This window comes from Gymnoscopelus braueri (assembly GCF_963280865.1).
Source record: "Gymnoscopelus braueri genome assembly, chromosome: 9".
Lineage (NCBI taxonomy): Eukaryota > Metazoa > Chordata > Actinopteri > Myctophiformes > Myctophidae > Gymnoscopelus > Gymnoscopelus braueri.
In genome coordinates this window covers 28,389,908-28,412,405 of record NC_137610.1, presented here as the reverse complement: position 1 = coordinate 28,412,405, position 22,498 = coordinate 28,389,908, and the positions used below count along the sequence as shown (strand labels likewise).

General features: G+C 43.6%; 1 protein-coding gene across 1 annotated transcript in view; it reads left to right on the top strand.

Annotated features, from left to right (window-relative positions):
* Positions 1 to 1,425: 1,425 nt before the first annotated feature.
* Positions 1,426 to 22,498, top strand: part of nell2a (neural EGFL like 2a) — a gene marked incomplete at its 5' end in the record, with an annotated part of 218,220 nt that continues 197,147 nt past the window's right edge. Inside the window, 2 exons of the mRNA XM_080438099.1 lie at positions 1,426 to 1,486; positions 2,033 to 2,158. Of these exons, the coding sequence (XP_080294225.1) occupies positions 1,426 to 1,486; positions 2,033 to 2,158 (187 nt within the window). The remainder of the gene's footprint in view (positions 1,487 to 2,032; positions 2,159 to 22,498) is intronic.

The following is a 22,498-nucleotide window of genomic DNA, read 5'->3' as shown; positions in this document are numbered from 1 at the left end:
CGGCGGCCATTTTGGAATTTAACATTGCGTTGCTGTGGCAACTGGGGTGGCATTTCATTGACTTAATGGAAATATGGCCGCCGTGTGAATATGGTCTATAACTCTGAGAGTGTACAAATGGAACCAAATGGACCTGTAAGGGTCCATTTGGTTCCATACACGCTCAGAGGTTCATTTGGTTCCATTTGTACACGCTCAGAGTTACACACCCGTAAGGGTTCATTTGGTTCCATTTGTACACTCTCAGAGTTACACACCCATAAGGGGCCATTTGGAACCCCCTCAAGGAACCATGAGGGTCCCTGGACCCCAATTTGAGACCCATGGCACTGGTGTAGCAGTGTTTCCAGTGAGCCACCAACATGCACAATATCAGCACCCTGACTCTGTTTGACTAGAATAGTCAAACAGAGTTTTCATTAGTACCATTGGTAACACATGTGAACGTCTTGACAGAATGGTTGCTGACTGTGCATAGAGCCAACTGTATTTGCGCTTGAATAAGTTTTGTCTTCAGTTACAAGACTGATGGGCAATTTTGGTTGGAGAAAATAAACATTTTGTTTTTGAACTGCATGGAACGTTTGGACATCGGTGTTGTAGAAAAAAATATATATATATGGGGCACATGTCTAAACAAATCTAATCAGACAGCAACCAGTTGCTAAAGACAAGTTAAGGACTTTAAGTCACTACAGTTATTTTCGGAAACATTTTCAAAAATGTTAGCATATTTTGATGACAAATCCTCTTGTATAATTTTGAATACAGGACTTTAACTTGAAACGCACGCATTACTATATTGTGGGTAGTATTACTACTTTTAAATAATGAGTAGCTACTACTCCCACCATTGACACCAGGGGGCGCCAGTGTGTCCTCCCATGTGCTCGGCTGGTCTATGGTCCCCCATAGATCTCTCTCTCTCTCTCTCTCTCTCTCTCTCTCTCTCTCTCTCTCTCTCTCTCTCTCTCTCTCTCTCTCTCTCTCTCTCTCTCTCTCTCTCTCTCTCTCTCTCTCTCTCTCTCTCTCTCTCTCTCTCTCTATCCACACTGATGTAGCCTCCACACACAGGAGCGTCTCTTCTCCTCTCAGCCGGTGGTGAAGCGACAGACAGCCCACAGCATCCTTTGTTTTCACATAATAGCCACCTGTATCGCGGACAGACAGACTCGCTACAAATGTATCGGATCTTGCAATCAATGGAGTATTAATATCATCATCTTTTTTTCTACCAGGACGTGTGTTTTTTTTCCCATCATTGGATACATCTAAGTTGTGATGATGAAGCTGTGGGATTGGTAACATTGTAACAAACATCCTCCTGCTGCTACTGTTTAACAGAGCCTGGTACATGTGATTGTAACAACATTGTCTCTCTGGAAGTGGGGAAAAAACATGGACTAATTTTTTTCTACATTCACCATGGGAATATCAGGAATATCACGGCTATTTCTGCTCCTCAGTTTATTGTGCGTCGCGTCAGGTAGGATGTCGTTGCTTCTTTGGCCATTGATCATAAAATATAGATTGTTTTGCAGTGAATAGTCTATTCTGTACAACAAAATACATATCCTATATCCTACACATTTTTTGAGTGGATGTTGTGCTCTATTTTGAAGCCTACATTTAGGCAGTATCCTACATAGCCTATACATTTGATTTGTATATATACATATATATATATATTTATATATAGTTGATTACGCACATTTTGATGTGCATCATCTTTCCAGACAGGAAAATATGGACAGATTTTATATGGATATTCTATGTTTTTTTTCTTTCAACAAGGCAAGTTGAGTCCAAACTTGACTTAATAATGTCTTGTGTTCTTGTAAATAAGTTGTAGGTTTTGGGGTTGACCCTGATGTTCTTGTATTAAAGAAGTTGTAGGCTTTGGGGTTGACCCTGCTCTTATGTTAAATATCTTGTATTAAAGAAGAAGTTGTAGGTTTTGACCCTGATGTTCTTGTATTAAGTAAGTTGTAGGTTTTGGGGTTGACCCTGCTCTTGTGTTCTTAAGTTGCAGGTTTTGGGGTTGACCCTGCCCTGCGCATCAACGTGTTGGACGACCTGGCGGTTGGAGATGAAGGCTTTGATGGAGTTACACAGGTCCAGGGCTTCCACAGCGAGTCCAGAGCTTTCCACTTCCAAGGTACAGTAACAACGCCTGATTTAAGAACATGTTTGCAGTGCCATGGGATTGCACTGAAAACATAGCTGATCTACAAGCTGTGAGCTTGTAGATCAGCTATTTTCAGTGTGTGACACCAGCACAAAGTATAATAATCATCATCCTTTAACACAACCTGCTCTTGCACTTGCACTAAGTTGAGATCATGCATTCTTGTGGTTGGTGCTGCTGGTCGAAGTTGAAATGACAGTGTATGAAAAGATGAATATCAGGCTACTCATCATATTAGCCTACCTCTGATCACTTCATCAAACAGTCCTCTTGGAATGTTTTGACTAAATTGACAGACAATTCCAGACAAGTAGGCTGGGCTATTACATGGGGATGTTTCTTTTTATTGACTGAGTTCCTTCCTCACAAGGTGAAAGTAAATGTCATCGTGTGCCAGCTGATGTTTTTTGAACCATGATGAGGTAATTTAATCTCTGTTTTTTAATATGGTTTGCCTCGGTCCTTATAATAATACAGTGGTTCTCCCTCACCCAAATTGATGTGTTTGGCTGCGGGCGGCGGACCCCGATCTGAAAAGATGTTGTGCCATAAGAGAACAGTTGTGTAAATTCTTTATTAAAAAAAAAAAATCTGTCACAATTTTTAAAGATTTTTCAAAATAGCCTATTTTTTAAAAAAAAGTATGAAATAAGGTTAAATAAAGTGGTTAAACAGATTTAGCTGATGATGGGGAACCCCCCTGGAAGTTGAACGGACCCCTCTAGGACTCCAGGCAGGGTGTGTAGAGAGACTGTTGCAGAATGGATCTGCTATTGTTGTTGTTGAGGCTGTGCTCTGGGGGCCGTGGAACGCCACCTGCCCCAAACAATGGGGGAATGTCTGGGTCCCCATGAGAAAGTGAGGAGGGAGTGGGTCCAGTAAAGAGGAGGAGGAGGAGGAGGGGGACAAATGGGGCAAACATGCTTGGAATGATGGAAAGAGTGGAGCATAATCACATTAGGCAGCAACAACACCCCATGTTCACGCATGTCGTTGCTGTCGTCGGGTGGAAACCTTGTAAGTCCAAATCCGTTCCTTTCTTCTTTTAAAAACGTTTTGAAATGGTGAAAATGAGCTGATCTTCAAAGCTTGTAGATCTGCTATTTTCACGACTTTTGCACAACACTCTTGATGATGAAATTCAATCTGTATGGTAGAGTATGTTAATACGATATAACTTTTATAATTGGCGTGGTTGTATTTTGTCTCCCTGCTCTTCTATTGAGACATTTAGATCATGTCAGATATCACCTAGGATAGGGTAGGATAGGACACAGGATCTGACACAAATTTTGACCTGTCCATTTATCCCCTGAGCAAGCAGGCCGGCTCTATTAGCTCAATGGTAAAACAAATAATTCAGCACTTGCGCAGGAAACCAGGTTCAAATCCCGGGTAGAATAGGAAAGTTACAGAGTGCAGCTTTAATTTACAAAAAAACATGAAAAAATGAAATATGGAGATACAAGGTTTCTGTGCGGTATAATGTGAGGCGGGATGCTGAATACCAGTGTGTGGACCCCCTTCTTTGGCCCTTCTGAGTCTGAGGTTGATACCCTACGTTCTCTCTACAATGTTTCAGATTTAGATCAGTGCTTCTCAAACATTTTATGTCAAGGATCCCCAAATTGATACATATTTGGCCACACGGACCCCCATTTGAAGATGTTTTGTGCCAGTGTAGCAGAGTGGCTCACAACCTCGGCTCAACCTCGGCTCACAAGGAATTCCCTTTGGCTTAGTGGTTAATATGTTGGCTTTCCAACACGTGAGACCCGGTTTCGAAACTCGGGCGTTATACCAGGGACCCCCCATAAGAGAAGATTTGTCAAACATATTTGTCAACATTTGTGAAAGTAGCCGATCTACAAGCTCACACTGCGACACGTTGTGTGAGCTTGTAGTTCGGATATTTTCGAATAGCATGTACTAGTAGTACCTCAGCAGCACGTAATTGACCTTGTAGATCAGCTATTTTTATGCTCCTAATTTTTTTGCTGGGGACCCCCTGTATCCCCCTGCCTCAAGGACACCCTGGGGGTTCCCTCCCCAGCAGACCCCATTGTGAGTACTAGTGACTAATAGATGTTGTAGAGACAATCTTGTAAACGCACTACAAAACAAGATCCTGAGAGTGAATTTAGCTCTGCGAGTATAGAAATTGAGCCTTTGTTGATCATCTTCTTTCGTGTGTCATCGTCAAATGTCCAACTCAGTGTCGTGTAGCCACCAGACCCATAGAGAGAGAGAGAGAGAGAGAGTTCCGTCACGCTTTGATCTCGCCGCAAAGCGGGCTGCTATATGGGCTGTAGTTCCAAACATTGGAACTTCCTCATTGAGATAGACAGAGCATTTCCGCATTCCATTGTTACAATGGGAGTCTATGCTAGTGTCGTCGCTCTCATACGAGATCATGCTGGTAGCCACACCCTTGTCTGTCTCTGGTCCCACTTGGAAGAGGCCGACCTCTGAAGGTGGTCTGTACAGGGGACAGGTGGTGACTATGTGTTCTGAGGTCTGTTCAGCAGTGGTGGAAAAAGTACTCAAATTTGAGTAAGTAAGAGTATCAATACTGCAATGTAGATATACTCTGTTACAAGTAAAAGTCCGGAATTCAAAATGTGCTTGAGTAAAAGTACAAGTCTTGGCATGTCAAAAAGTACCAAAAGTAAAAGTACTCATTATGCAGAATGTCCCATTTCAAGTCTTCAAATGTATACAAATATTTTGAAAATAGCCGATCTACAAGCTCACAATGTGACGCATTGTGAGCTTGTAGATCAGCAATTTTCAAATGGCCTAAATGTATATAGGGCTGAAGTGGTTAATGTATGTTTTGTAATAATAATACTATAATTACTAAACTAGTAACTACAGTTTAAAAATAGTTTTAGTAAAAGTACAATATTTGCCTCTGAGATGTAGTGGAGTATTGGAAATTGGAGATACTCAAGTAGGAGATACTTAAGTACAAATACCTCAAAATTGTACTTGAGTACAGTACTTGAGTACATGTACTTAGTTACTTCCCACCACTGCTGTTCTGGCTCGCCAGCCCCCCACTTAGCCTTTGTCGATGTGAGTCATACTATGGCAGCTGCATTCTGGGAAATGAAGTTGTCAAAGCCGCTGTCAGAGTTTTTTGGTGTCCATCTTGGGACAGTGAAAGCTCTTCCTGACAGCGCCTGATTACAGTCCCGATATAGGGCTTGATATCAACCCCTGCTGTGTCGTGGCCGGGGGGTAGACTAGAGATTGGTTACCATCAGCCTGCCAAAAGTTGCCGCAGACTACCGCAGACACAGTTAAAAAGTCCCAGAACTAAAGAACTAGCGATGCTCACTTCCTCAAAAAACGATGAGCTCACGTCTCATGGCAGATTAGATCTGGCTTGAAAGTGACGGCGCTGTATCGGGGACACAGAAGCACTCGGGTAAAAAAAAGAAAACATTCTCCGATGTTTTCCCTTCCGCCGCCGCCGCCCGCCTCGCCACTATCTTCTAATCTCCTCAAGTCAGGAGGAAGCTGAGGCAGCAGCATGGCTACATGATGATGATGCTGCTCCAGCAGCATCATGTGTGTGAAGAAGGCAGCTTATTTCACTGGTTCACTGGTTCTCAAACTTTTTTCATGCCAAGGACCCCCAAACTGATATAATCCCCCCCCCCAAAAAATAGCTTGCAGCGCGGCACAAAGTGATCCGCTGTGAGCTTGTAGATCTGGTATTTTTGAATAGCCAACATAGGAATGGATGAAGTGGTTAAAATTATTGTCATGCTATGTTAACTACCTTTGCTGGGGACACGCTGGAACCCCCCCAAGGGGGCTTAATTGATATCCTCTGCACTGGTGACTCTCACATGTATTCCATCCAGGCAGGCAGGTAGAGAAGGCTGCCGTGTTTAGGGTTGGGATTAGAGTTCTTAAATTCGACCCGAACCTGACCCTAATGCCCAAACCCGGCGGGGTTTGGGCATAACATTATGGTAATTGTTCGGGCCGGGCCTTAACTTTCGGGCCCATTGAGAACTCTAGTTGGGATCCGGATCCGGAGGAACCGGATCCAACATTGAGGAATCAGAATTCCGGTTCCATCACATTTGGAACAGTTTCCGGAGCCCCCCCCCCCCCCCAAAAAAAAATTCTTTGGGGGTCCCGACCTACATGTTGGGAATCACTGAAATAGAGGATGTAAACAGAGAGAGGGGGAGGGCTATGGAAAACGTCTCCTCAGCTTTCCATCAACTGATGCAGTGAAATTAAAACATGCAAACATGGAACAACACACTCCCCCTCCAGGTTGTGGTGTGGCACGTGGCTGGTAAACACCTCTCCATCAACAACAACGGCTCTTTATTGGCTGTGGATTGCTTCTGATCAGCCGTTAAGTACGTTCAGTTTCCCAGGCAGCTGAAGGCAACGCTGTTATTTATGGCAGAGTTTGCCTGCATCACTCATCCCAGACGTCTTATGTTTGAAGCAAACGATGCCGGGTTGACGGGGAGTACAGAGGGGTACAGGGGAGTACAGAGGAGTACTGGGGAGTACTGGGGAGTACAGAGGAGTACTGGGGAGTACTGGGGAGTACAGAGGAGTACTGGGGAGTACTGGGGAGTACAGAGGAGTACAGAGGAGTACAGAGGAGGACAGGGGAGTACTGGGGAGTACAGAGGAGTACAGAGGAGTACTGGGGAGTACTGGGGAGTACTGGGGAGTACAGAGGAGTACTGGGGAGTACTGGGGAGTACAGAGGAGTACTGGGGAGTACAGAGGAGTACTGGGGAGTACAGAGGAGTACAGAGGAGTACAGAGGAGTACAGGGGAGTACTGGGGAGTACAGAGGAGTACTGGGGAGTACAGAGGAGTACAGAGGAGTACAGAGGAGTACTGGGGAGTACAGAGGAGTACAGAGGGGTACAGAGGAGTACAGACTCAGGGGAGTACAGAGGAGCGTGGTGGGGTGATGTTGTGTACGATTAATTGTCACACGAATAATTGAGATTAGCGATTTAATTGTGTTTTTGTCGTTCAACATTCGAACATTATGAATAAAAATTACATTTCTGTTTGTCTTTTAGGCTTTGAAGTTGCACTGGGTAGATATAATAAATAACCTATATATACAATGACATGACTTAACTTATTTAAAAAATATTAATAGTGGAAACAGCTGATCTACAAGCTCACAACGCAGCTTGTAGATCTGCTATTTCCACTACTTTTTTGAAAATGTGTGAAGGATTATGAAACCTTTTCAACATGGAAACGATTATGACGATTATGCAAAACAATTATTGCGATTATCTCAAATAATTGTGATTAGGGGATTATGTAATAATTGTGACAGACCTAATGCATACACGCAAAGAGAAAAGAGAGAAAAGCAAAGAAAGTAGAATGATGTCGAACGCGAGCTCTGCCGTACGACAAGCGGCGCGCGGCGAACATACAGTAGCTGATCTACAACGCTCAAAACGCATCGCGTCCCCAGGGAGTCGTGAGCTTGTCGATTGGCTATTTTCGGTGGCGTGTGGCGCCGTCGTACGAACAAAGTATGAGTCATGCTTGAAGAAGTCAAAGAAAGAAAGAGAGAGAGAAGGGCAGAGAGGAACAAAAGTAAGTGCCAAACGGAGCGGAGGAGGTTGCGTAGAGACAGAGAGAGAGGCTAGTGAGCTGAACTGTCAGCCCAGATGTTTGATAGCGTTGCTGTCGGGCTAAGAAACCTTCTATGTCGATATTTTAGCTCTTTTCAATAACTTGTGAAAAGTGGTTAAGTCTGTCTGTTCGTTTTATAAATACTGAACCAATGGAAAGTATTAACAAGGGCTTGTGACTAAATAACAACTACATTGGATCCATCAGGAACACAGGTTATTTTTTAATTTATTTTTTACATTTCCTGAAAAGTAACGTTTTCTTTTTTACATACGAGGTTTCCTCCCGACAGCAATGATGGACTGTGCTGATTTTACACACGTATGTTGTGCTTGACAGACAGACAGGCAGGCAGACAGGCAGACAGGCAGGCAGGCAGGCAGGCAGACAGACAGACAGACAGACAGACAGACAGACAGACAGACAGACAGACAGACAGACAGACAGACAGACAGACAGGCCTACAGCAGTGACATTCCAACACTCATTAGATGAACACATCCCGGGCTGGCCCTTTGCTCCCCTCCTTCCTCCCTCCCTCCCTTCCTTCCTTTCCTTTCCTTTCCTTTCCTCCTGCGTGTCTCCCTCCCTTTCTCTCCTCTCTCTCCTCTCTCTCCCCTCTCTCCCTCTCTCTCCCCTCTCTTCCCTCTCCTCTCTCTCCCCTCTCCTCTCTCTCCTCTCTCTCTGCCCAAAGGGAAGGAGGAGGCAGCTATCTCTGGGTGTGTTGGTTCTTTGAGGAGGAGGAGGAGGAGGAGCAGGCTGGGGAGAATGCTGAAAGGGTGCAGCAATGCACTGCTGTGTGTGTGTGTGTGTGTGTGTGTGTGTGTGTGTGTGTGTGTGTGTGTGTGTGTGTGTGTGTGTGTGTGTGTGTGTGTGTGTGTGTGTGTGTGTGTGTGTGTGTGTGTGTGTGTCTGTGTCTGTGTGTGTGTGTGTGTGACTGTGTGTGAGAGAGAATGTTTTTATTTTTTCTGCTATTCTTTGAGCAAGTGATGAAAGGATATAGCAGTGAGCTGTGGGAGTAATTGGAGGAGGATTGTGTGTGTGTGTGTGTGTGTGTGTGTGTGTGTGTGTGTGTGTGTGTGTGTGTGTGTGTGTGTGTGTGTGTGTGTGGTACGGGGGGGGATTGCTGTTTAGCAGACCCCTTGCCGGTGCCTTTGAAGGTAGCTGTCAGCACAAACCGTGGAGTGGCATTAAGGGCAGGTGGGCCGGGGGGAGAGAGAGAGGCATAATGGAGCAGGAGGAGGAGGTGGTAATGCCCGGGGCGACTCCGTCCTCAGCAGACTGCTGTCAGGTGCTGCTGGTGGTGGTATACCCTGGTACCCTGGTACCCTGCCTGACAGTGTTGCCATGTCCGCTTATTATATTATTTATTAGGATCCCCATTCTTTTTTTATTTTATTTACACAGGTACAGGTGCTCATTTCCAGCACAGACAGACAGACAGACAGACAGACAGACAGACAGACAGACAGACAGACAGACAGACAGACAGACAGACAGACAGACAGACAGACCCTCACATTAAAACCTGGGAGCTGACCAGTACAACCACAGTCTTATACTGTAGCAGTGGGGGGTTCAGTGCCAGGAAAAAAAAAATAACGGCCCTTTTGCCATCCCCACCTAGGGTATGGGCACTGGTACGCTTGTAAAATATTGGTAGTCACTTTTTTTGGGCTTGTTTTCATAGACCTGGCCGCTTGTTTCTCTGAAAACCTGGCAATACTGATGCCTTGCCTGCCGCATGCATGCTGTGCCATCACCCCACCCCCTCCCCTCCCTCACCCGATACGGTCTCTCTGTCTGTGGCTCTGCATGTAATATTTATTAAGACCCCACCCAGCCAGGAGCATGCCGAAGCATAAAAACACAATCACAGTGCCATTACAGTACCCCGCCGGACACAGTAATGACACTGTGACTGTTTTTCTTTTGGGCTATGCATTGTGCAAGTTACTGTATATGATGTACTGTATATACAGGTTGTATACTGGTTATCCCTGCCAAGAGGGCCGGAACGGCCAAATGCAGAGGATTATGTTTTCAGTGGGAGTCAGTTTGTCTGTCTGTCTGCTTGTCTGTAAACGGCTAATCTCCGGTGCCGTTGGACCGATTGACATGAAACTGTGCACGCTCGCTCCCTTAAATCGACCTCATGGTGACGCTATAACAGTATAACTCCTGAACAGTAAGGCATACGATCACAATATTCTTTTCCTCTGGATTCCTTGGATCATGGCACAACTTCCCACGTAGGCCACGCCCATTTCCACCTGATTTTCCACCATTGTGCTACGACTGCTTTTGTTCAAAACGCACGCAAATCGGTACAGTACACATCATCTCTGTGACGTCACGTGATCACGATGCATCCGTCCGCTTTTTCAGATTCCTTCGTGATCGGCTACGATTGGCTTTTTAAAAGTTTGCGGGAGGGGCCCGTTTTGCACACAATGCCACACATCTTGGACACAGCATCTGATTGCCATGACACTTTGCGCACAAACTGCCAGATGGTGGCGCTATAACAACCACTTCACGTTTTGGCTTATAACTCTTGAACCGTAGGTCCTACAATCAAAAATACCATGCTGTAATTTACAGTGCTCCTCTTACTCTGTAACTGCATCTTAACTGCCGTGCTGTGTCTGGCGATTGAATTTTCCCCTGGCGGGATCAATAAAGGTCTTAGATCTTTATCTAAGAGGCATCCTGGCGTGACTGCCTGCCGCAAGGAGACATGGGTGCTGGCTGTTCCATCAGCCCTCCCTCCCTCACGCTAGAGCTGGAATGCTATGAACAAACAGAGCCATATCAAGATTGGACACAGTCCCTCTGTCTGTGACTCTGCATTTAATATTTATTAAGACCCCACCCAGGAGCCAGAAGCATCCTGGCATTTCACCAGTGGTGGAAGATGTACTCAGATCATTATTTGTTACTTAGGTAAAAGTAGCAATACCACAATATAAATAAATACTCTGTCCCAAGTAAAAGTCCTGTGTTCAAGACTTGACTTGAGTAAAAGTACAAAAGTGTTGGTATCAAAATATATGTGTAGTGCCAAAGTACTAATTTTCTAGTGTATATTCCGGGAAAACCTTCGCGTTTTAAGCTTGTCAATCTGCTATTTTCTGTTATTTTCAGCAAAGATATTTAACACATTGGGTGCCAGCATTTTATAATAACAGATTACGTTCGGTGCCAGAAATCTCACCGTTGAGCTGCGCAGAGCTGTTTAAGCTGTAGACTCCACGACATGCATTCCATGTGAAAAAAAGCATGCCTCCATTTTGCCCGATGGTCCTGGCTAACGCCTGGAACGATAACATCTCTCACGCGAGTAACAATGGCGGAGCGATCGTGCATACAAAATGAGTAGTTTTTAGGAGTTTTAGGGGTTTTAGAGAAGGAGATAGAACGGAAGCGGATGGGAGCCATGTTTTTTGACACGATGATCCATTTGGCCTATCCTTCTTAGAATCACCACGGGTGATCCCAGAGCTGCTCCAGCACCAAAGCGCTACTCTGTGAAAACACGGTTCAGTCCGTGTTCGGCACCCGATGTGTTAATGTAGAGAGAAAACAGAAAATACACTAGTATAGAGCCCTGAGGGACTCCACTCAACAACGTATGGAGGTTTAAGTGGTTAAATACTCAATTAAAGTAAAAGTTACCCAAAAGTACATTACTCGAATAAATGTACTTAATGTTACTTTTCACCACTGCAGGGAGGACTGAAGTCATTCTCAGTGCAATGACACCATCGCTAGAAGCATTCTCTTGTGTGTGTGTGTGTGTGTGTGTGCGTGTGCGTGTGCGTGTGCGTGTGCGCGTGCGCGTGCGGTGCTGCCGAAAGAGGAACTGTGTGTGTGTTTGTATTAAATCTGTCTGGGTCTTGTTCTTGCTGTATGTTTGAACAGTAACATTGAGGTGTGTATCTGTGTATCTGCTGGTGATTATGGCATTGGTTCTACTCAAAGTGGGGGGTCCGTGGCGGGGAGCCCCAGGGGGTCCTTGAGGGGGTTCCATGCAGGCAGGGGGCCCCCAGCAAAATGAGAAACAGTCTAACCACATTCCTTTTTTTAATACTCTATTTTGAAATTAGCCAATCTGCAAGCTCACGTGCATCTAGAAGATCTGCAATTTTTGGGCTAATTGAGAAAGATTTTAACAACACAAATCTTCTTATGGGGTCCCCCCTGGCACAAAATCTTTTCAAATGGGGGGTCTGCGGCCCTCATCAGTTTGGGGGTCCTTGACATGAAAATGTTTGAGAAACACAAGGGTTGTTGATCAAAAGACTGAACACAATTGATTGATTGATCATTTAAAATAAAGCATGCTCTGTAAAAGAGTAGACCCACTGCTCTGGGATACAAACTGGTCTACTTTTTCTTGCGTTAATTACTTTACTTGTTGTAATTAGTGTAGTGTCTGTTGTTGTTGATACTAGACTAATAAGGAAAAGGCTGGTTTATTCACAGCCAGCTGTAAATACATTCAACGTTAAGCCTGAGCCCTCTCAGGCTATCCCCATGTAACTGTGTTCCTGTCCATCATACTGATGCCATCATACTGATGGTTATGGTGGGAAGTGACTGATCCATCTTTGTCCCCCATCCCCCCCCCCCCTCTAGGCCAGCGATTCTCAACCTTTTGGGACCCCTCGGTTTGATATGCATTAGGCCACGGATGGGGGGTCCGTGATGCCCCTTTTGATTTGACTAGACCTGTGCCCGCCGGGCGCCGGCCTACTCGGGAACGATGCAAGTTGGGAACAATGAAAATAGGGAATACATGCCCCACCCTGTTATGCAATACCTGTTATACCCGTTGTCATAGCACCCGTTTTAACCGCCTGTCTGTGTCCCTTTTGTGCCCATATATGGATACCTCTATATCTGTCTGTCCTTGTCCATTTTATGGCCATATATGGAGATCTATGATTTTATCAGTAAACAGTATATGGGCATATATGGGCCTGCCCATACATGGGCATATGGGGCAGTGTTGATTTCGTCGACTAAAACTATGACGAAAAATGTTCGTCGACTACCTTTTTTCACTGACAAAAACTAAATAAAAACTAAGCTATGATGACTAAAACTATGACTAAATATATTGACAATTTCGTCAACAAATAAAAACTAGACTAAAATGTTAGGGAGGGACTAGAGGAGAAGAGATCCAGCAGAACTAAAAGACAAGTCATGCTGGATCTACAAGCTCACAATCTACAAGCTCACAACGCGTCGTGCTGCGACGCGTTGTGAGCTTGTAGATCGGCTATTTTCAGCATGCAACCAAGTGTAAAATCAGCCATTACGACGCCATCAAGGCACCGCCAACATTTTAGTTGACTAAATCCACTGTAGATTTAGTCGATTATAATCTTATGATATTTAGTCGACTTTAACTAGACTAAAAGTAAACATTTCAGGTGACTACAATATGATTAAAACTAAACAGAATTTTATTCAAAAGACTATGACTAAAACTAAATCAAAATTAGCTGTCAAAATCAACATGGGGGGGATCGGCAGTTGTGGAAAGTCCTTGTGCAGTGGTAAACGTCCGTGGGGAATGTCTGAAGAGTGCAAACTGACTGTGAGAAGTGGACTGACTGAGTAATCAAATGGCAGGTGAAGGGAATTGGGCAGGTGTGGGGAATTTGGCAAATAAAGCTATAAGGCTGGGGTTGCCATGGCAATCAATTGGCTCATTTGGGCCACAGCCAGAGCCTTTTCTGGTGGTTCTGGACAACCGCCTATCCGACTGAGTCGACTCCACTGGCACTGCACTCCCTCGGGTCGTCTGCGACGTGTGTGTGCCGAATTTGAAGTTGGACGGTTGAACGGTTCTCGAGATGCGTGGATTACACACGTACATACATACGTATGCATACAGAGATTTGGTGCATTTATTGTAATATAAGGGACACACTTTAAGTTCCTTATTTTTGGGGAATCAATCAATGACAGACATCTTACAAGTTCAAACAGCTCAAATTCAGTGTACTACAATACACGTTGTTAATATAATAATATGGTCTCTGTCGGGTGGAAAACTCATATGTCCAAAAGTAGCGGAGTAGATCTGCTACTTTTGATGCTTTCGTGTGACGCTGTAGCATGATCAAGTAGGGCGTTCATTTACGAAAAAACACAAAAAGTTTGAGAGTATGGAGATAAGAGGTTTCTGCCCGACAGCAACCATATACAAAAACTGTAGCCTACAGTATATACAGTGAGATTTCTCTGGGTGCCTTAATTTTCTTGGAAATAAGGAGCGCCCAGTCGGGTGTCCCTTATTTCAATTTCGGGTTGTTGGCAACCCTACCTGGAATCCCCCTCAAGGACCCCTGGGTTGTCCCAGGACCCCATGTTGAGAACCAGTGCTCTCTAGGCCATTAACCCATTCAATCCGGTAACGCATCTGTGTCATTTTAGATTTCTTTGGGCTATTCAAAAATAGCAGATATACAAGGTCATAGAGCGGCACTGAGTGCCGCGCTACGAGCTTGTAGATCTGCTATTTTCTGGTATCGTGAAAATTTGTGCAAATCTTTGAATATATATATATTTTTATATTTTATATTTATTTTTAACTCAAATCTTTGCTTCTGGTGATTCTACAAATGTCACAGTTGCTGTTATATCAGTGGTTCTCAAACTTTTTCATGTCAAGGGACCCCAAAACGATATGTATTTGTCCGTGGACCACCCCTCCATCTCAAAATATTAAATATTTTGCCACTGCCAGCCGTACTGATGTTGCCAGATAGTGTGTTGCCAGATAAAAACAAGCAACCAGATCACCACCAACACCAAGCGTTTTTTGTTTCTTCATTTTTTCACACAAACAAACACATGTACACTATTGTGTGTTTCACCTACCTAGTCAAGCTATATACCATTTTAAAGGTACGGGCCTTGTGATTAAAATGATGCAAACTCTTCCAAGATCGCATAAAAACTGACGCTACAATCAACGCCAAAGTCCGACATACACAAACACAAGACATGAAAATAGCAGATCTACAAGCTCACAACACGTCACTCTCCAACGCCTTGTGAGCTTGTAGATCGGCTATTTTGGATTTCTGCACAGTGTAACATTACTGTCCTGTTTAAAAATTAATGAATAAACAAGGTTACTGTAGCAACATTAATGAAACCAAATGGACCCATTTGGGTATTGTTTTCATGTTTAATAGGTACAGTAAGCCAGTAGTGGTAAAATATTTAGGTACTAGCCTATAGCTTGTAGATTTGCTAAGTTTTGCCATTTCTTTTAAAACTGTGAAGTGCTCACTAAAAGACCCTGGGAGCTGAGCTCCAAGCTATCAAAGCCCCCCACCCCCCATTTGAGAACAATGCACCCTGGGACCAGTGGCGGAACAACTCAAAGCCGGGCCGGGAGGCACAGCACAGTGATCAGGCCCCCCCGCGCGGGCGCGCAAAGCCCGCACGCGCAGGCTTTAAGCGGGTTTTCGACGGATTCGGTCACTTTTTGGGGGGCTTTTTGTCACTTTATTTCGGTTTTAGGGTTAGGTTAGGGTTATGTTGTTTAATTCTTATTTTTGCCTGATTTTACCGATTTATTATCTGACGGCCCGGGCCCTCCCTGGCCTCCCCGGACGCTCCGCCACTGCCTGGGACACATCTGAGGTGTTTACCTGGCCCCCCTCAAACCCCCACCTTTCAGCAATGCATGATGGGATAGGTGTTAAAATCTTACAGATAACAGAAGTGAATCTTTGAATGTTTTTACAGTTCACTGAATCTCTACAAGGCATCATTCTATAAGCCATATCTCGAAAACTGGTGGGTCAAACTGCACAAACAATATGTCAATTTGTAGCTATGATTCCCTGTTTTCATATGACATGAAAAAACAAAAACAAAAAATGCCTAGAAGACTTATCGTTTATCGTGTGGGGTCACATTTTGTTCCAGGGACCCCCAGAAGCAAAGTTGAGTTTTTTTTTTGAGTTAAAAATGTATATATATTCAAAGACTTGCACACATTTTCACGTTTCTTCTTTTTTTTTAAATAGCCAAAGAAATGCCTTAAAATGACACAGATGCGTTCCCAGATTGAATGGGTTAATATACAGCAGAATGGGGGGGGGGCAGTGGGGAGGCTAGTGGTGACAGCGGCTCAGAGTGTGTGTGTGAATGTCCGACAGGCGGTGTGGGGTCAGTGAGGAGGTGGGTGGAGGTGATCACAGAGATGCTGGCCCCAGCAGTCCTGGAGGTGCCCTTGGCTCCGTTTATGATTAGTTCCAGGAGAACGGCCGCACAGCGGAGAGAGAGAGAGAGAGAGAGAGACGAGCCGCCGAATGCAGATCACCTGAGCACAGTGTTTATTAAGGAGTCGCATATAGGCTAGCTAAAAGGGTGTGTGTGTGTGTGTGTGTGTGTGTGTGTGTGTGTGTGTGTGTGTGTGTGTGTGTGTGTGTGTGTGTGTGTGTGTGTGTGTGTGTGTGTGTGTGTGTGTGTGTGTGTGTGTGTGTGTGTGTGTGTGTGTGCAGCTTCTGCACGGCAACAAGTGTAGATTTTGGGTACTTTACTACTTTGGGTATTTAAATTTGTTATACTTCATACTTGAGCACCCCCAAAATTGACACTCAGAGCGGCCGTCTTGGTATCGAAGCGTAGCCGTCATGGTATCGGAAAGGTTCTTGGTTCGATCCCTGCCTGGCTCCTCCGTGGCTGGCTTGTCGAAATGTCAGCTGGACACAAACCCCTAACTGCTCCTAAATGAGCAGGGCGGTGCCTTGCATGATTTTGACTGTGTGAGTTGTGTTTTAGTCAGGACTGGCGTTAGTAGCAGAGCCTTGTATTAGAGAGTTGGGTCAAACAGCGGCGGTCACATGGTTCATGTAAACTTGAAATAGTGACAAACACTAGTGACAAACATCTATTAGACTCCAGTGCATTCTGTAAACTTCCGGTTCAGGACTTTGTCACTATTCGCCAATAGAAGGCTCTGTAGAAGACTGGCCCGACGAAGTGAATGGAGTTGACCCAACTCTCCTTATATGGCTGTGGTTAGTAGTACGCATCAGAGCGAATAATACCTGGGCCCTTCAGGGGAGACTCTACCCAAATAAAATACTGGAGCACTCAACCGGTCTGCACTTTTTTATCATTTTGCAGGGTGCTAGTGTCTTCCTTTTGTAGCAAGTTGAATATGTTTGCTGTTTGCACACATTTTCACGAATTTTCAAAATAAATAGCAGATCTACAAGCTTGTAGCGTAGCTACGAGTTTATAGATCTTCTATTTGTACTTAGTGATGCATGTTTGTGCCCTGCATATGTGTTTCTCTGTACAAGTAGAGGTTTGTGGATGCATGCATGCACTGTGACAGAAATAGCAGGTTTTAGAGTTTGCTGCCGGTGGAGAGTTTTATCACTACTGTAAACCCCCTTGGAGAGATATTCTTATATTTGTCCTCAAATTGCATATCCCTCCCTCCATGCTGGGGCCCTGCAGATGAAATGTGTCATTGGAAAATGTGTGCTGTAATTTTTTCAAATAGGATGCATTATGCAATGAGCAAAAAAAGTGTAATTGTACAGATTGTGTTGTATCTGTGCCCCTTCTCTGTGTATGGAAAGTAACTAAGTGCATTTACTCAAGTACTTTGACTGATTGATTGAATACTTTATTAGTCAGAAATGTAAACGGCACAGTAAGACATTAAAGGTAGGGTACGTGATTTACTTTTGTTAAAATAAGTGTTAAATAGCTCTATATTCTGATAGTACTCATTGCTATAGAGTGTTTATTCAGTAAAAGGAGTCTCCCATGTCTCTCCAGCTCTTATTTAAAACAGAAAATGCATTTTCAGTACTCTCTCCTGATTGGCTTAACTTTGTCACCTACCTGAAAATGTATTTATATTCTGTTTGCTAAAGAGCTGGAGAGACCCCTGTGACCGAACAAGCAATGATTACTATCAGAATATAGTACTTTAACCTTTTAACAAAACAAAAAAAATTACACAAGAATATCACTTACCCTATCTTTAAAGGCATACTAGGTAACGTTTTCAACAAAACTAAAGTTAAATTGTATATATTTTGTGAGTGGCAAAAGTTTCACAACACCCACTCCATGAATTTCACCCCCGGAAGCCTTTTATTTATATATTTTCTATTGAACGTGGACTGGGGGGACTTTCCCGGGAAAATGACGTTCCTGGCCAACGTCATGACGTCGTGGCCGACGTCCTGGCCGACGTCATGACGTCGGCCAGGAACTACCGCAACGGTTTCCTGTTTGGCCAGGAACTATCGCGCTAATAACAAAAAGGAACCTCACGCTGATTTTAAGAGAATGTAGGATTGGAAGATCGAAAAAGAACAGAAAAAGAAAGCACAGCTCATGGTAACTAATGCTCCACTGGCTAAGAGAAACGATCCGTAGATAGTATAAAACAATTAAAAGATCGCTTTTTGAAACACTTCCGGCTTCCGGTGAAAACGAATGGAATTCTGGGTAATCGAGGACTACGGAAATTGTATGCAGTGACGGTAGTGACCAGCAGAGGTTGCTAAAAATCGTTATTTGTGATTCTGCATTGTATAACTTTAAGGATAACACAAAGAAGTCCTGAGGACTTGTTTCCATTGTGGTCCTAATTCATCAACATAGTCTACTAAATGTACACAGTACTACATGTCATCAATAAGTAAGTAAGTAAGTAAATTTTATTTATAAAGCACCTTTCGAAACAGTGTTACAAAGTGCTGTACAATGGAACATAAAATACATACAATTAACAAGATAACAACAGGGTATTATAGTACAAAAAATAGTGACAATACAATAAATGCAAACACTATTTGTACAAAGGAGAAAAAGGAAAAACGCTGGCAGTGAATGACACCTCCTTTCGATGTGAATTTACATTTACCGCTTGTGGTCTCCTGATAGATGTTTTTTTCAGGCCAGTTTTGAAAGAAACCAGTGATACAGATATTTTAATGGATGGTGTCAGGGCATTCCACAATCTGGTGGCAGAGCAGTAGAATGAGAATTGTCTCTAGTGTTGTGGTTTTTTTTCTCCGTCTCTTCGCCAAAAATAACAGATCTATAAGCAAGATCGTAGATTTGCTATTTTTGGCTAATGTTACCCCCCCCCCAGAGTATGAATGCTGGAGTGCAAGTGGTTAACAATACTGGCATTTTAAAAGTTTTAAGCCTGTATTTAATCGCGATAATATCGTTAATCGCAATGACTTTATTATTGGGCCGCAATTATCGTGACATGAAATGTTCATAATATCACTCCATCCATTGTGTGATTAGTGGATCTCATGCATGGACTCTTTATGGTCTTGAGTGAAGAATTTCACTTTGCAGAATGTAGTCATAGAGGAGCTGTCGTTACTGCGTGGGCGGGTGGTGTTATTTTGCCTCAGCACTGCAGCAGTCCACACACCAGAGACCAAACAACAAAAAGTTCCCCATTAGTCACATAAAGTGCCTATAATCACACTGATATCTGTTTTCCGTTCACTGTTGCCTCTGGGAAATAATTACAAGGCAGATGCACACATAATGAAGAGGAAAACATACAGATCCCCTGTTGTTATGTCAGCAGAGATGGTTCAATTCTCATACAATATTCCCCCTCCGTTCCTTTTCCCGAGGACGAGATGTGATGCTCTGTAAGCACAGGTAGACATGAATGTATTTGAGAAAAGGGTTGCAGTGTGCCTGGTTATATCTGGGCTTTCAAGTCATGGTGGATTGTACCTGCCATAAATACTAAACCTAAGTCTTTGGCAGTCAAACTTCTAGTAATTTAAATCTGCAAATAGTAACTAAAGCTGCCAAATAATTGTAGTGGAGTAAAAAAGTGCAATATTTGCAGATCTAGCAGATCTACTGTACAAGCAGATCTACAAGCTCATAGCGCAGCACCGAGTGCCGCACTATGAGCTTGTAGATCTGCTATTTTTTGAAAAATCTAGAAAATGTTTGCAAATCTTTGAATGTATATATTTTTTTAAGCAAACATTTGTAACTCAAATCTTTGTTTTTGGGGATTCTACAAATGTCTTCTAAATCCTAACAATTTTCTGACACACTTATGTTGCTATAATATCAGTGGTTATCAAACTTTTTCATGTCAAGGACCCCCAAAATGAAATTGACCCCCAAAATGAAATGAGACAAGCTCATAACGCGAGCTTGTAGATTTGCTATTTTTGAATAGCCAAAGAAATTAAAAAAATGACAAAAGATGTGTTCCCGGTCTTAATTGGTTAAGTGTAGGCCTACTTAAGTAAATGTATTTTCCACCACTGGGTGCAGTTGTTCTTACAGACTAAGATTTGGGAGGGAGGATTCAGTTGTCTGCATTAGAAAGTTTCAAATTAAAGTTTAAGCTGGCGGATGGCATAGCATTGAGCTTGAGGCTTTTGGAGATCATCACCTTAGCTGGTGGAATTCACTCTTTATCCTTAAAAAGAATGAATCGTATGGATCTCTGGATCCACATGGGAACGGAGATGATCCAGTATGGATCTCACACTTCATGTGACCAGCCTGTGACGTCAATTGTCCTCTATGACACATGACTTTGGGCTAGATTTCAGCCCGGTCAGACCACCAAAAAAGGTGGCAGTGAGTGTACACAAGAATATGATGCAGTGAACGGTCCAGCGGTTTGTGAGACAGACAGACAGACAGACAGACAGACAGACAGACAGACAGACAGACAGACAGACAGACAGACAGACAGTCCAAATCATCATGACATCACCACAACCGGTATTCATTTATTCAGGAACCTTATTTCTGGAAGAACAGCAACACACTTATGATATTGTTTTTGACTATTAGAAATGTAATATTTTGTTCTAAATATCCAGGTTGACAAACTAGACGTACCTAATGTTCTGGGCTCTTTATTTTATATTGTGAAAACGTCCATTATAGACATTCTACCCGGAAATTGCCGTTTGTTTACAAACACTCAAACATTCTGAGCTTGGTCTATTGATGGCTATAGCCTCATACAGAGCCCTGCCGCAAGCCCCCCAAAACCAAAACAAACAAAAACTTACTTTTTATTTTGTAATGTCCAGGCCTGCATAGCTGCAAGATAAGATAAGACCTTTATTGATCCCGCGGGGGGAAATTCAGGCGCCACAGACAGCACAGCAGTTAAGATACAGATTACAGGACAAAGAAAAACGAAAAATACAGCAGATACTGCATGATGGAGAGAAATCATATTATTCAAGGTAACAAGAAATGCTGTTGGCCGAGCAAATGGCAGGGATAAGGTGGCTGTATGTTTTGGAAGACCTTTTTTTTGGGGGGGGGGGGGGTTATTTTCTGTCACATCAGAGTGGTCATTAGGAGCAGGTGGCCAGTGGAAGAATGTGTCTGCCAATAGATAATCGACCCACGGCTCCCTCAGCAGGGCCCTCATTGATTTGGCAGCAGAGCTGGATGCTGCCACGCTGGCCTCTCTCATCACAACACTGACTCATCCACTCCTCTGCTCTCGTGTGTGTGTGTGTGTGTGTGTGTGTGTGTGTGTGTGTGTGTGTGTGTGTGTGTGTGTGTGTGTGTGTGTGTGTGTGTGTGTGTGTGTGTGTGTGTGTGTGTGTGTGTGTGTGTGTGTGTGTGTTTGTGTTTTAGGGGGAGAGGGGGGGGGGGTTGCGGGAGGATATTACTGGTGCAATTGTGGTGTTGATGTTTTGCCTTGAAGTGCCCTAGCGGGCGTCTTTCCCCGTTCAGGTGGCCATTCGTTTTAGCTGTCGCGGTGGAAACCTTGTATGTCCAAAACCGTTCCGTTTTTGTTATTATGAACGACAGCATCCATTATTGTGGGGAAAACCTTTGCAGAAAATAGCAGATCTACAACGCGACGCATTGTGAGCCCGTCGATCGGCGAATATATTCAGCGAATATATTTAATGTACTGTAGAGCGCAAAACAGAAATGTCACTATTATAGAGCCCTGAGAGACTCCGGTCAAACAAGTATAGGTTTTGAGTGGTTAAAAGAAATACATTTTAAAATATTGAAAATAACCAATCTCACAACACATGATGCCACACGCGGTGAGCTTGTAGATCTGCTATTTTCACTACTTTTGTGCCACACTCTGGTATGATGAACTAGGGCATCAATTTACGAAAACACTTAACAAGTTGAAATATGGAGATACAAGGTTTCTGCCCGACAGCATTGCTTTTTTATGGATGCAGCTCGGCAGGGAGCTTATCGTTGTGTCCAAATTAAGCCCCCCTCCCCCCACCCTTCTCCTATCTAAGAAGAATTATATATATTTTTTATAGTGTTTATTTTGCTCTCTCTTAATGCTCTGCATGGCTTAATGTCTCACAGCTTAATGTTTTATGCAAAGAGCTTTGAATTGTTGAAACGTGCCGTACAAATAAACAAGCCCTGCCTTGCCTAAGTGTTAGCCACTCAAGCCCTATATTTAATCGCATTTAGTTATAATGTGCTTATAAGGCATTATGGCACTCGTTATTAATGTTTGTGATCATGCATGGCAACTTATACCATGGTTTATGAAGTATTATTATTAAGTGCTGGTCATCATGCACATTAGAGTAGACTAGAGACGGTGCTAATTAGGGGGTATGGTTA